A 14,597-nucleotide genomic window follows, 5' to 3' on the forward strand; every position below is an offset into this window, starting at 1 on the left:
TGACTCCCCTCTGTGACCCACACCCTGGCATTTGCTTAGACAAAATGTCAGTTGAATTTTGAACTGAGTAAATTATAGCCTCCCATCACCTTGGCTCACACCATGTCCCGTGTCCTGATACAAGGAGTTAGAAGAGAGGTCACCAAACCCAGTAGCTCTTATTTCCCCTCAGATCAAGACCCTGGAGTTCTGTACATTTTTTCAGGGCTCCAGAAGGGTAAGAGTCAGCCCCACCTTGTTCCTGCAGCTAGTAACTTGAACTGCAGGTTTCCGGTGACAGCAGCAGCTTCTGCATCAATAATTGAGAACAGGTCCAGCCTGCCTCAGGGTTCTCTGGCCCCAAGGACCCCCCCCTCCTGTCCTATGCTCTGATCTTCTCCAAACAGGAGCCTTCACCCAGGTAAGCAGGGCTCTTTAGTGTGGGTTCCCAAGCACACCAGTTCAAACTATCACTCACCTACTCACATCCATTTATACACTCTTACTTTCCTTTTTAGTCCCCACCATCACCAGGGGCCTCACAAGGGGCAGATCTGGAGGAAAGGGAGGATGGTCCAGGGCCCGCAGGAGGAGAAGGCATTTATCCTCCATAGGGGCCCTGGAAGAGGCTCAAGTGGGGGGACTGTGTGCTGTGTGTGTACACACTTGTAAAAGGAATTCTGAGAGAGAATAGAAAGGGCGAATGCTGGGGAGGGGAGACAGGACTGGAGAGGAGATACAGAATCAAGGACTCCTCCCACCCTCAGGGAAGACCAGATGGAGGGGTGGGAAGAAATCTCATCCTAGAGTTTTGATTGCCTTTTACTGAGGCAGCACACAGGGCCTGAAGGGGTTTCTGACTACAAAGCCGTGCTCTTTTGCTCCACATTAATGGGTCAGAGAAGACAAGGCAGAGGGTAGGGAGGGTAGAGAATATCTCAGAGGAGATCTGCAGAAAGCAGTCCAGAGGGGTGACTAGAGATGACGAGAAACAGGTGGAAGAAGGTTAAAATAGGACCAAGGGGCAGAAGTGGGAAGAGGTGGTTTGGGGGTGGGTGCAGAACACAGACTAGCATGAAGTCCTTGAAAGTACATGGGCTTGGAATCAGACCAATTCAGATTCAAATCCCAGTTCTGCTGTGTGACTCTGGACAAAAGACAGCCTTTCTGAGCTATGGGTTGTAAAATATAGGGATAATACAAATCACAAGCAATGGTGGGTGTGGGTTTCCCTCCCTGTCTCCCTTCACCCCAGGGCCCTGGCAGGGACCATGTCCCCCGCCATCGCACTGGCCTTCCTGCCACTGGTGGTGACATTGCTGGTGCGGTACCGGCATTACTTCCGACTGCTGGTGCGTATGGTCTTGCTGCGGAGCCTCCGAGACTGCCTTTCAGGACTGCGGATTGAGGAGCGGGCATTCAGCTATGTGCTCACCCACGCCCTGCCTGGAGACCCCAGTCACATCCTCACCACCCTGGACCATTGGAGCAGCCACTGCGAGTACCTGGGCCACATGGGGCCTGTCAAAGGTCAGTAGCCTTCTGCTCCAGGAAGCACCCCCATGGTGGTAAGGAAGGTCTGGGATCTGCCACTGCCTACTGGATGCATTGGGCAAGTTCCTGATCCTCTCTGGGTCTCTTTTTTCTCCTCTGAAAATGAGGGGGCTAGGCAAAGTTATTCATTCATCTAGCAAACACTTACTGCCGCCCTTGTGTACTAGGCCTGTACTAGGTGCTGGGTGGGAAAAGGAGGCAGAGGCCACACAGATGAATCAGTCACAGATGCTGGCCTCAAAGGGGACATAATACAAAGGGGACAACCATCTCAGCACATAACCCATAACTTTACAATTACCTGTGCTAAGTATCTCCCCCACCCCCACTATGGAGGCTTCCACATTCCATTCAGGGTAGTTGCCTGGCTTTGTCTGAGTCCTAGCTCCTGGCACAAGTCCTTTTAGAGTCTGAAGAAATTTTTCAAATTCCAAGGTTAGAAAGATATTCAATGGATAAAACAAGGGGGAATGAAACTGGAAGTTCTAGCAAAGGTCTCTCAGAAGCCTGGTGGTTGTTTCTACTTGAGCCCTCCTGGAGGAAACAACACTTACACAGGCCTAGAAGAAGTGCTTCCAACTTGGCCAAGCAGATAAAGACAGGTGGGGAGGGGCAAAGCCGGCCACATATACCAATGCAGCGTGACGGAATGGGCCAGCATTGACTTGGTTGACTCTGGGCACAGTGTTTGGGAGGGCTGTGATACAGGCTACAGATGGGAAGAACTGGAAAGGTTGGGTAGGATCAGGTCTAAGAAGGTCCTGAATGTCAGGCTGAGGATGTCAAGTTCAATCTCAAAGGCCTTGAGGATCATAGGAACCAAGGAACAGGATCAGGTCTGTTTGTTGGAAAGATGCCTAATGGCAAGTATGAAGATGAGAGTGAAGGAGGCAAGCCTGGAGGGGCAGGGGGACCAGCGGGGCAGCTGGAATTGTAGTCCAAGAGAGAATACCCCAGCTGGTTGGGGGTTGCAGTGAGGCAGGTGGGCATTTGAGATCCCTTTCTATCAGGGGCCCTGCAATCCGTCTCCCACATCTGCTGCAACAGCCATCTTCCCCCCAGGTCAGATTCTGATGCGGCTGGTGGAGGAGAAGGCCCCTGCTTGCGTGCTGGAGCTGGGCACCCACTGCGGGTACTCCACATTGCTTATTGCCTGTGCCCTGCCCCCCGGGGGCCGCCTTCTCACTGTGGAGTGGGACCCACGCACAGCAGCAGTGGTTGAAAAACTCATCCGCCTGGCTGGCTTCGACGAGCGCACGGTCAGCCCCCACCTCCCAACCCTTGTCTCTTCCCTTCCACCCCCAGCCTTGCCCTAGCCAGGCCTCCTCAGTGAGGAAATCCCACCTAGGAGAAGGCAGCAACTCCACATAGGGGACTGTGACCCTGGGTGATGTGTGAACTCCTGTCCTCCTGTTCCAAGTCATTGCTTGTATCTGCTGCTGGATGACAAAGGAGCAGTTAGAGGAAGGTCTCTGGAGCCCAGTAAATCTGGGTCCAAACCTTTAGTCTACCGCTTGTGAGCTTTATGATCTTGGGCAAAGCATTTATTCTCTGAATCTCAGCTTCATCACTGGCAGAATGGAAATCACAATACTGATGCTGACCTCTTGGGTCTGTCCTCAGGACAGAGGAAATGTGAGAACACTCGTGGGGACCTAGGCCAGGACCTGGCATAAAGAAAGCCAGATCCTGTGGGAGTCTGGTGTGGGAGAACAGTCCCTCCACCCTCACCTCCAGCTCCTCCCACCCCCACAGGTGGAGCTCATCGTGAGTAGCTCAGAGGAGGTGATCCCACGCCTACGAACCCAGTACCACCTGAGTCGGGCAGACTTGGTGCTCCTGGCACACCGGCCCCGATGTTACCTGCGAGACCTGCAGCTGCTGGAGGCCCATGCCCTGCTGCCAGCTGGTGCCATTGTGTTGGCTGACCACGTGCTCTTCCCTGGTGCACCTCGCTTCCTGCAGTATGCCAAGAACTGTGGCCGCTACCGCTGCCGCCTCCACCACACTGGCCTCCCAGACTTCCCTGCCATCAAGGACGGCATAGCCCAGCTCACCTATGCAGGGCCTGGCTGAGGTCCAGCCCTAGGATGCATACTGCTGCCCCCTCCACCCCCACCCTAACAAGGTCCTCAGAACATCCCCTCCCCTCCCTGCTTGTGGCCTGACACATGCTGGGCTCAGGATGGGGGAAGGCTGTCCTCCCACCTTTGCCCTACTCCCATTCCACACTGATTCAGACATCAAGTTCTGTCAGATTGCTTGGTCCCACTGACCCCTCTCCTTCCAGAGAGTCATGGATTAATAGGCAAGAGTCCTGAGCTCCCAATCCCAACTCTATCACTGATTTTCTGGGTGACTCCAAAGGAGTCCTTGTGCTGCTCTGAGATTTAATCTGCTTTCTTAAAACCAAGGAAGCTGGCTGGAAGAGCCGCAGGGGCCTCCCAGCTCTGGGCCTCAGAAAGCCTGCCCTCCCCCAGCCGATGCAGTTCCAGGTGGGATCAGAGGAAACAGAGAGACTCTGAAGGAATGTATGAGTATAAGCTGGGCCAGAGAAAATGGTATGGAGCCTGGGCCCAGGGCCAGGGCCACCCTGGCCTTCCTTAGCCCTGGACCGCATAGTCAGGTAGGCTTGCCTGAAGTCCCGTGTGCCCTCTCCCTAAAGCTCAAGAGAAGATGCTGGATTCCTCTGGGCCCCAACAACAAATAGGGAATAGACACGGGGGGAAAAAAAATCAGTCCTGTGTCTTTATTAAAGGGAGTTAGAAAGAGACTATACCTAGCAACCAAAGGGTGAAATACTAGGCAGAAAGGTGGGTTGGGCTCAGGCCCTGGGGAATCAGGGCAAACTGACGGCCTGGGAGGGGCCAAGGAGACCAGTTCCCGGCAGCAGCTGAAGAGATACCCAAGGGTGAGCTTTCAGGCACTGGGGCAATCAGCTGGTTCTGCCGGGGATGCAGGGTAAGTTGGGCTGGCCTGGAATTTCCCTGAGGCCACACTGCCTTGTCTACCTAGATCATCCACTGGTCCTGATCCTGTTCGTTGCCTTCCATGTCCACCTGGAGAGAAGGCTGGGTGTAGGTGGGAAAGGGCCTCAGCCACCCAGCCAGCCCCAGCCCCAGATTCTGCCCGTCTAGAACCAGAGTCTGTACCCCTTTGTGACCAGTTAGGTCAGGAGCAGGCGCCCTCCCCCACACCCCTGCCTACCTCATTGACCTCTCCATCATCAGGTGACTCATTGTAGTCATTCATCTCATCCATGTCCTGCATGTCTTCATCATCCTCTGAGTCCTCTTCACTATCTTCGTCATCATCTTCATCCTCCTCTTCCTCGTCATCATAGTGCTGGTGAGGCAGGGGAGAGCCTATAGGCTCTATAGGGCTGCCTGGACCAGTTCAAGGGCTGGTCCACTTGAAGCCAGTCTCTGGGAACAATGAGTGACCCTCCATTCCCCAACCTTGCCCCACCTCTTTGAGTCTAGCAGGCTGATGCATGTTCTGCAGGACCTTAGTGCTGGATCCAATGGCCACCCACTCTCCACCCAGAGCTGAGGACCACAACTGCTTTGAGGTCAGAGGCAGGACCTTCACAAGTAGAGCAGAGCCTTAGTCCACCTGGACCCCACACAAGCGCTACCTGCTGGAACCACTCACCTCTGAGGCCGGCTTGCCAATAGGTACCAGGTTGTTATCTTTCTCTGCGATGCTCTGGAGCTGTGGCCAAAATGGGAGGAGAGCAGGGTCAGGGCCCGAGCAGGACAGGTCAGGGAAATGGGACTGGCCCACACAGCCCCTAAGATGACCCCTCAAGTGTGGAGAAGTTTCCAGTTTCCAGAAAAAGTCAATCCCTTTGTCTCTTGTCATCTGCCACTTAACTTATAAACTTGATCCAAGTTATAAGAGCCACATAAACTCTCTGGGCCATGGTTTCCTCATAAAATTATGGTGATGGTGAAGTGAGAGAGAGTCAGTCTAGAATATCGCATCTACCAGGTCCTCAATAAAGTCAAAATTATTTCCTATGCTTTAGGGAAAACAGCCTGGGCTCCAGTGTGGCCCAGAAGTCCCATGGGCCCACAGTAAATCAGGGTCATACAAAGATGTGAACCTAGGCCTCCTGCCTCCCAGCTTGATTGTTCCCAACTCAGGGCAAAAAGCTCCTCCCTGACTGAGGCTCCAGCACTGGGCTAGGTCCTTACTCACCCAGGCCTGATGCTGTTGTTCTTGCTGCTGCAGCTCTGTCTCCTCCACACAGGGTCGATCCAGATTAAACCACAGTGTCTCAGTCACACGGGGGAAGAGTGAGGGAAACAAGGTAGACATGGCTCCTAGACTGAGGTAAAGGGCCGGGTGAATCCAGCTGTCAGATGTCTTTGGTTTGGGGTTTTATTTGGTTACCATTTGATTTGGGGATGGGGTGGAGCAGAAGGTAGCAGGGAAATAGCTCTTTTCTGTGGGAATCAGACAGACCTGGGTTTGAGTCCTGGCTCCACCACTTACTAGCTGTTTGACCTTGGCCAAGTCACTTAACCTCTTTGAGCCTCAGTTTGCTCATCTGTAAAATGGGGAATAATAACAATTATACTACAACCTCATAGTTATTCTGATAATTAATTTACTTTATGGAGAAGTAAAGTGGTTTAAGCTGTTCAAAGCGGGGGGGGGGGAGGGGGAGAAGAGAATGGAAGCCAAATGTGGAGTTATGAATCCGGAATGCAGCCTGGTATTACAAAATTAGACAAAATTAGAGGTAACAGGGCTCCACTGACACTATCTTTACCTCCTCCAAACAGTAAGACCTCCTTTTTGCCCCTCTATGATGATCTGTACCATACTTACCCAGTATCAGAAATTTAGGACACTAACCACCTCTCTTATGAACCACAGCTAAACTGGGATGGGGGTGGGTACCATGTGCAGATAGTTCAGAAAGACATTCTAAAAGCATGAGTAAATGAATAAATGAGTAAATGGAGGGCTGAATGAACTAACATATGACGGAATAGGTAAATTCGGCACAGATTAAGCAGCTGAGGGGGCTGACCAGAAAGGTCCCAGAAAATCTGAACTAAAACCTTTCACCTCACAGGAAAATTGAGGCCCTGCGACAGGTAACGATTGGCTCTAGGTCACAAGTGAGCTGGGGCATCGAATTCCCACGGGGAAGAAATCGGGGCCAGGCACTAGAGGAGATGAGCAGGAGAAAAGGACCTACATCTAGTTCTGCTTTTGTCCTAAACTCGTTTGACCGATCCTGGGCCAGCCGCTGCCCTTCCGTGAACCTGGGCTTCCAGGTCCACGTCACCAGCACAACAGTCAGTACCCACCCTCAGGCCCCATAAGTAGGAGAGGCCAGAAACTGAGGCTCCGAAAGCCCACCCCTCGCCACAAAGTTACCGCCCATTCTTTGCTTATTATGATAATGACCGCGGGGTGGACCAACACGAAGAATGCAGGGGCGGGATTCGAACAGGCATTTGCCCTTACAGGGTTGCTAATCGCAAAAGGAGCGGGGCCTGAATAGGGCCAATTAACTGGAAGAAATGCTGGGTGACAGAAAGTGACACCAATGAGTGACGGATCTTGGACGACGGGGTGGGGCTTAGCCTCGAGGAAGTGGCCAATGAGCTGGAGCTCTTTAATGTTAAAAGGAGTCTGAACCTGGAGCTCCTGAGGAGCCGGGTCAGGGCCACGGGGTTTCTCTGGGGGAGGGAGAAGAGAGGGGGCAAGGGGACAGCTGCCGTAGCCTAGCTTCTGTACTTACCGCGCCGGGAGGCGGCAGCCGGCGGCGACCCGGAAGCACTTCTCTCGGCCTGAGCGGAAGAGCCCGCCAGAACACACGAAGCACCAACGCATGCGCCTTTGCTCTCCTTTTGTTTCCCGCTCCCGCCCACCACACCGGATGTGACGTTACACACCTTAGTCACATCCTTGAGGTTGGATATTTGCCTGCTCTATTGGCCCCTCCTTGAGCCTCCGCCCTTCGGCCGCCCCAGCCTGGCCCCTCCCCAACGGCGCCATTTAACCCCGCCCCTTCGTCCCTAGCCAGGATCTGCTTGCCAACCTCTGCCGAAAAATAGCTGGCAGCAACCTGCTTTAGTACTAGGACTGTTTGTCCTGCCGCGTCCCAGGAAGATTCGTCTGCTTCTACCCCAAAATCGCTGGGCGATATTACGCCCCTTCTATCTGTTCTTTCTCACATTCAGTTTCTTGTTTGGGCGCATACATTCATGTATGACTTCAACAGAAATCATTGAGTCCCTACTATATTCCAGGCTCTGCCAGAAGCTGGGAATAAATCTAGAACACGGTCCCTGCCCCGATAGACCTCACAGTCCAGTGGAGAAGCCGGACTTTGCAGACCCACAGTGGACTCACTGGTTTCTTAAGCTTGCCTGTCCGGTTCTGCATTGGAGTTCATGTATGGGTTTGAGTGACTGACTAGTCAGCCTCAGGGCACTGCTTTTGGGGAAGTCATGCCCTCTCCAGGCCTGGGCTAAATATCTTAGTGGTCAACTTCGTCATCTCTCCCAGTCCTTTGCTGATGCTTCTGTTACAGTAACCTCTGACTCAGCCTCCCCTTCAGAGATCATGCCTTCTTGTCCACCGGCAGTCCTTCGAACCCAACCCCCACTAAGCTCCATCATTCACCAGCCTCGTCTAGGGCTAGCAATCATCCACTCCTGACCACACCAGATATGTGAACTTTAACAAGTCTTTTTTCTCCCAACCTGGATACCATTTCCTCTTCAACCAGCTTCATAAACTGCGCAGCCTTCCTATCCTGGACTGATGTGAGGATTTGTTGAGATTACATGTTTAAGAGGTAGTGTGCTGTGTATATTAACATGATTATGTTTCCAACCAGCTCTAGTTGTTATAAAGTTCTTCATTAAAGGGTAAAATTTGCCTCTTGGAAATGTCCACCTTTTTCATTCATTCATTCAACAAATGCCTACTGAGTGCCCTACTATATGCCTGTTACTAGTCTAAGTACTGGGTATACAATAGTGAGCAAAACAGACCCCCCAAAAATCTCCATGCAGCTTCCATTCTAATGGGAGAGATAAATAATAAAGAAGATAGAAAAACAAAACATATAGTTTTAAGACTGCAGTAAATACCTACCAGAAAAAATAAATCAGAGAAGTGGGGAGGGGAGAGGTTTTATTTAGGTAGGGGGCCAAGGAAGACCTTATTAGGAAGGTGACTTGAGTAAAGGTCTGAAGAAAAAGATGGGGGGGGGCACTGTTCTGATATTTACGGAAGAGCATTTCAGAGAGGGAGCAAGTGCAAATGGTCTAGAATGGCTGGAGCATAATGTACTATGGTGAGAGCAGGAGATGAGGAGAGAGGTAGCCAGGAGCCAGAGAATACAGCCTTGCAAGTTACAATAACGACTTTAGCTTTTACTCCATGTTGAGAATCCTGTGACGGGTTTGGAGCCGAGGATCCACACAATCTGATTTACATTTTAACAGAGTTACTCGGCTGTTCTATGAAGAACAGCTTCAGGAGGGAGAGTGGCAGAAGCAGGGAGATCAACTGGGAGCCTATTAGAATAATCCAGAGGTGGGGGATGAGAAGTGGTTGAATTTTGAATATATTTAGAAGGTAGGGACAAGAGAGCTTGCTGACAGATTGGATGAGGAGTATCTGAGGAAGAAAGGAGACAATTTTTGGACTAAACAACTGGAAGACCAGTGTTGCCATTTCCTGAAATGGAAAAGACAAGGGAGATGTTGTCTTGTGGGGGGAACTATCTGGAGCTCATTTTTGGATGTGTGGAGTTTGAAATGCTTGTTGGAGTACAGATGGTGAGAGGGCAGGAGGAAGAGGGGGCAGGAGGTCTGAGGTCAGGGGAGAGATCTAGACTAGAGATACCAATTTGGGAGTTATCAGCACACAGATGGCATTTAAAGCCCTGAGACTAGATGAGATCATCAAAGGAGTGAGTGTAGATGGAAAATAGTTTCCTTCAACATTCAGCATTTAAGGAAACTAGGAGAAGCAGCAAACCAGACTGAGGAGGGCCAAAAATATAAGTAGAAAAGCAGGCAAGCTGGGTGATATCCTGCAAGCCAAGTAAAGAAGGGGTATCAGGAGGAAAGCGGCTCTACTACAGCCTCGTTCTGTACAAATTGTTTCTATTGTTTCTATTGGTTTCCCCAGCCGACCAAGATTTCTTGAGGGCACAGAACTGAGTGGTTTCTATGTCCCCAGGACTCAGCCTGATGTCTCCCTTCTCCTGGATCCCTTATCTGTTCTTCCTGTGGCCTATGTGCCCACGAGTCTCTCCTCCTTTTCCTTATAGACTCCCGACCTCCAACATCCTTTGCCTCCCATGCTTCCTGACAGCTCTGGCCTAATGGAAATTCCCCGGTAACCTAGGGTTTCTTACCAAAGTCTTCAGCCAGGTTCAACAAGCCATGGTGACTGGTTAGCTGGGGGGAAGGGAAAAGGGAATGGGAGAAGTGGAAATTTTGCGTGATTCCCTATTTTGGGCTTGGGCAACTCAATCAATGATGGTGACATTTGCTTTACATTCATTATCCATCATTTAACCTTGCTGAGTGTTTAACTTACTTTTATTTCAAGGGTAATAAAACTAAGTTGGAGAGGTTAAGAAATTTGCTTCATGGGGCGCCTGGGTGGCTCAGCCATTAAGCATCTGCCTTAGGCTCAGGTCATGATCCCAAGGTCCTGGGATCAAGCCCCGCATCAGGCTCCCTGCTTGGCAGGAAGCCTGCTTCTCCCTCTCCCACTCCCCTTGCTTGTGTTCCCTCTCTCGCTGTCTCTCTCTGTCAAATAAATAAATAAAATCTTAAAAAAACAAAAAAGAAGTTTGCTTCATATTCTTTCATTTGTTCCACCATTGGTCAACATTTATTGAGTGCCAAGCAAATGCCAGACACCATGCTAGACCCTAGGGACAGAAGCAGAAATAATCCCTGTCCTAGAGAAAAATATAGTCCAGTGAGGACTAAAACAATTATAGACAATCAGAGGAGAGGGTAGTAAATGTTAAAATCAATGTATGTGGAGAGTATTATGAGAGCACAGAGGAAGGAAAAATGAATCAGTCCTGGAGAAACTGAGTTTAGACTTTTGTTCCAGGAAAGGAAACATATGAGAGGGCCTTGAGGGATGAGTAGGACTTTACCTGGTAGACAAGTGGGAGAAGGCAATGTTCAAAAGGCATTATTACCTTCAAGGACATGGAGTTGAAAGGTAATGATGTGTATGGAGAACAGTGAAAATCCTTTCTGGAAGAACTAGGTATCTGGGGATAGAGAGACAGAAAGAATGTTAGGAGGATTCGGATGGGAAGGGCTTTGGTGGCCCTGAGATGGAGTGGTCAGGGTGGGAGTCAGGCATCCCGGGCCTTACCTTGGCCTTACTGCTGACTTGCTGGGACCCAGGCAGATTCCACTCATCTCCCAGCTTCTGTTTTCTCTAACATAATATCCCAAACACGTCTCCAGCTCTAATGTGAGTCCCTGGAAGATACTCCTCAGACCTGGCCCTTCTGTCCTGAGACACGACTTGCTCCTTCATTGTGTATTTCACAAGCCAGCCCTGGGCCGAAGTCATGAGGTATGACAGGGATTTCTCAACAGTCAGAAATAAGTCCAGAGCCCATAGGCTGGAGAGGGCTATCCATGGCTCTGTGCAGAGAATTCTCCAAGCTCAGGGAAGGGCGAGAGCTGAGTGATGTGAATACAATACCTCCTTGCTGCTTGTTCCTGAAATGCACTGAGCGCATTCCTGCTCCAGAGCTTTCCTGCTTAGGCTAACGTTTCCCTCTGCTTGGAACACACCCCTCTGGCCATGTAAACTGAACATTGTTTCTTTTCTTTTTTGTAAAATTGGTGCCTGACTTAAGCTTTGATTACTGAAGCAGCCAATCCATCGCTGTCTCTAATAAACTAAAAGCCAGGCCAGCTCCCCTCCACTGAGGCTCCTCTGTTTTGGGGATCTTGGCTGATTTTGATAACTGATCATTTGGGGCACTTGTCTGTTCTCGTCCCCCACTTTATTATTTTTTTTAAGATTTTATTTATTTATTTGAGAGAGAGAGAGAGCAACAGCAAGAGCACAAGCAGGGGGAGCAGCAGAGGGAGAGGGAGAAGCAGGCTCCACGCTGAGCAGGGAGCCTGACTGGAGCTCCACCCCAGGACTCTGGGACCATGACCTGAGCCAAAGCCAGACGCTTAGCCGACTGAGCCACCCAGGCACCCCTCTTCCCTCACTTTAAATTCTCATTCTTTTTTTTTTTTAAGATTTTATTTATTTATTTATTTAAGACGAACTGAGAGAGAGAGAAGGAGCAGAGCGAGAGGGACAAGCAGACTCCGCACCAAGCATGAGCCAAACACAGGACCGTGAGATCATGACCAGAGCTGAAATGAAGAGTCCAATGCTCAACCAACTGATCCACCCGGGTGCCCCTAAATTCTCACTCTTATGTTTTAAATTCACTAATAAAGACTGAGCCCTCAAAACCCTGGGGCCCCACCATGGACCCCAATAAAAGCAGAACCCCAGGCCCACATGCTCTATCTACCGGTGCCCTCCCTGGGTGGCCCCAGGCCTGCTGTGTCTCATCCAGGTTCTGTAGTCATAAATCTCTCCTTCAAAGTCTCCTGATGTTCACCGCTGAAGGGCATCTTAAAGTAAGAACCACAAGAGCCGGTCCAATCTCCCCATTGCTTATGCATAGGCTGAGGCCCGCACAGAACAGTGGGTGTGGCTGGCAGACCGCATGCTGCCCGTGCAGTTTCCTGCCAGGAATGCCCTTTGTCACCCATAACTTGCTGACTGGCCACCTCCCTCACATGGGTAACCCTGTCTGAGAAAGAAGGACCACTTGTGGGGTCTCTCATATGGCTCTGTGCTTTTGCATATCGCTCTGTGGTGTGCGGTCTGTGGTGTCCAACCCAAAAGGCCACAGCTGCCATAATAATCCAACGGTCTCCCCAGAGCACCGTGATGAAGCCCATATGGTCTAATGAGATGATTAGACTACTAATTATAAAGGCCTTAATTGACCATTAAAGGGTGAAAGGATCCTCCACATCTCATGGCCTAGGAGAGCTGAAGAAGGGGGACTGGATCACAACGGTGCTGTCACTGTCCAAGGAGAGGCTCTGGGCTAAAGGCACAAGGAAAAGAGGAAAACGGGAGACCTCCACCTGCGACCACTGAGTCAGCGGGTCCTGCCGGGACTATATGTCCTTATCCCAAAGAGTGAAACAGCTTTGCAACCGGAAATCAATGGCACCACCCGAGGGAGAATACAACAGAGGCCCCGAGTCTCTGTGATACCACTTCTGATACCCTCTGCTGTGGCTCTTCACCCCCTGAATCGATGGGATATTACCAATCCCTGGTGCGATGTCACTAAAAAAATTAATGGACAAATATACACGTCCTGAATATCGGTGCCAGGGCCTGCTAAGAACCCTGAGGAGGTACCCCAGCTCCTTGATAAATGCAAAACCCCAGGGACACTTCCTGGGTGTTAGTCAATGCCATGCATAGCAACGTGCCAAGACTCTGGTATTACGCTCAGAGGCCCAGGGGCTTTTCCCGAAGACCCTCTGTATATCATGCTAGTGGAGGCAGACCCCAATCCAGAAGGGTCTCTTGGGACACCCTGGAAAGGAAAACAGCCCCTAGCAAGAGGGTGTACAGCGATGTCATCTAACATTTTGGGTAACAACATATAAGATGAAGGTAACGAGATCAAAAAGTAGAAACTGAGATCAAAAACTAAAACTTAACTGAAATCCAAACCTTCCTTAGAAGTTTTATGCAGCAGGAAGGACAGAGGGGAACCAACAGGCTATTGAGAGTTTGCAGTGGGCTCTGAATTGTTACTCACGGGTGCCAAAATGCATCAACCGGCCAGTATCTCTCAAGACTGTAAAATCTGTAACGTTCTTAAAGACCCATCCAGGCTATGTGCATGTTTCCACCAAGATCGCACAGATCCTGAACTCCTCGGCTTTCCCCTGAATGGGGCAGAACCAGAAGCACGCTTCCAGAGTATCCCTGCCACCAAGGGGAAAGCTGATCGGGTTATTGAGGCCTCCAGTGAGGAGGAAGGGGCAAGTGGGAAGGCAAAGGCCCCTAGAGCCCCCAATATTCATACCACTAAATATTCATTTATTGCCTGGCTCCATGCCCATGCTTCCATGGCAGCGATCACTGCCAAGGCTCACAGTGAACGGAAAACACTAAGAGGAGGCCCCTCTCCTCCTGCACAAAATCAGCATGATCCAACGGGTTTATCATTTTCATGACCCTAATGACCCAGATGACTCCCTCTTCATTTCCATTGCCGAAGAGGCCCCATTTGACCTTGAGTCCAGAGAATTATTTTTTACAGGCTGCTCTAATTACAGGTCGATGCTACTGTATTTTATGGGGGCTATCAAACCATCCAAAAGGCACTAAAACTCCAGGGAGAAAACTTAATTCTTTCTCTGTCCCTTGAAGATGCAAATCTTACCACGTCTTTGAAATGTAAACACCCAAGGAAGTAATTTAAGATTACCTGTCAAGGACAAATACAAATCTTAAAAAGTCTTCACAAACATTAGTAAAAAGCTTTAGCCATTGGAACAGGCAACGTTAACTTGTTCCATCTGCTGATTTGGATTCAATTGTTATTTACAAACTAGTTTTATATTAATGTACCTGATTCGTGGCTAATATTTTTGAACAGAAGCTATAGGGTCTCTGTGTATCTCCGCATGTTTATAAATGTCTATGGATGTATGATATGTACATGTGGTCTTTTTTTCCTCTCTCTCTACCAAGATGGTATTGCCAAAACTAGTCGGTAAAAGAGCTCTGTTTAATTGGCTTAAAAATGAGCATTTTTTGAAGTAAGTATTCCTAAAACTCAGAAATGTAGACACTAACCCAAATATTTCTCAAGTTCATATTATCTGGGATAATCTCTGGTAAATAAAAGCTAGTTTAACTTTGGTTTAATTCAAATCGGTGTGTCTTCAGAGTTATCAGCATTAAATTTAATGCAGACATACAACTTT

The 14,597-nt window shown here is 49.8% G+C and overlaps 2 protein-coding genes across 16 annotated transcripts in view; one reads left to right on the plus strand and one right to left on the minus strand.

The window, feature by feature from the left end:
• Positions 1-1,219: 1,219 nt before the first annotated feature.
• LOC148108748 (transmembrane O-methyltransferase) lies at positions 1,220-3,722 on the plus strand. Its single transcript, XM_087868128.1, has 3 exons — positions 1,220-1,509; positions 2,596-2,792; positions 3,289-3,722. Exons 1-3 carry the CDS (start codon positions 1,251-1,253, stop codon positions 3,607-3,609), a joined length of 777 nt encoding a protein of 258 aa, XP_087724254.1. The 5' UTR covers positions 1,220-1,250; the 3' UTR covers positions 3,610-3,722.
• Positions 3,723-4,259: 537 nt separating this feature from the next.
• ANAPC15 (anaphase promoting complex subunit 15) overlaps positions 4,260-14,597 on the minus strand; it is a 60,149-nt gene continuing 49,811 nt past the window's right edge. For 4 of the 15 annotated variants that reach the window (XM_045782786.2, XM_045782785.2, XM_045782787.2 and 1 more), the window contains 4 exons: positions 5,737-5,861; positions 5,188-5,247; positions 4,741-4,878; positions 4,260-4,604 (listed from right to left, as the gene is read on the minus strand). In XM_045782786.2, the coding sequence (XP_045638742.1) occupies positions 4,545-4,604; positions 4,741-4,878; positions 5,188-5,247; positions 5,737-5,861 (383 nt within the window). In that variant the 3' untranslated portion in view covers positions 4,260-4,544. Of the gene's footprint in view, positions 4,605-4,740; positions 4,879-5,187; positions 5,248-5,736; positions 5,867-6,003; positions 6,089-6,748; positions 6,873-7,297; positions 7,452-9,934; positions 9,978-10,741; positions 10,817-14,597 lie in introns of those variants that run through there. The other 11 variants (XM_087868124.1, XM_045782795.2, XM_087868125.1 and 8 more) reach the window with 10 other exon arrangements.

This window comes from Ursus americanus, chromosome 16, assembly GCF_024610735.1.
Source record: "Ursus americanus isolate L20-20 chromosome 16, mUrsAme1.1.p, whole genome shotgun sequence".
Taxonomy (NCBI): Eukaryota; Metazoa; Chordata; class Mammalia; order Carnivora; family Ursidae; genus Ursus; species Ursus americanus.

Excerpts from the sequence above, each read along its gene's own strand:
- LOC148108748 (XM_087868128.1), top strand. The coding sequence starts at position 1,251 with ATGTCCCCCGCCATCGCACTGGCCTTCCTGCCACTGGTGGTGACATTG. Across the intron at positions 1,510-2,595 it reads CCACATGGGGCCTGTCAAAG|GTCAGATTCTGATGCGGCTG; the intron begins GTCAGTAGCCTT and ends TCTTCCCCCCAG. Across the intron at positions 2,793-3,288 it reads CTGGCTTCGACGAGCGCACG|GTGGAGCTCATCGTGAGTAG; the intron begins GTCAGCCCCCAC and ends CCACCCCCACAG.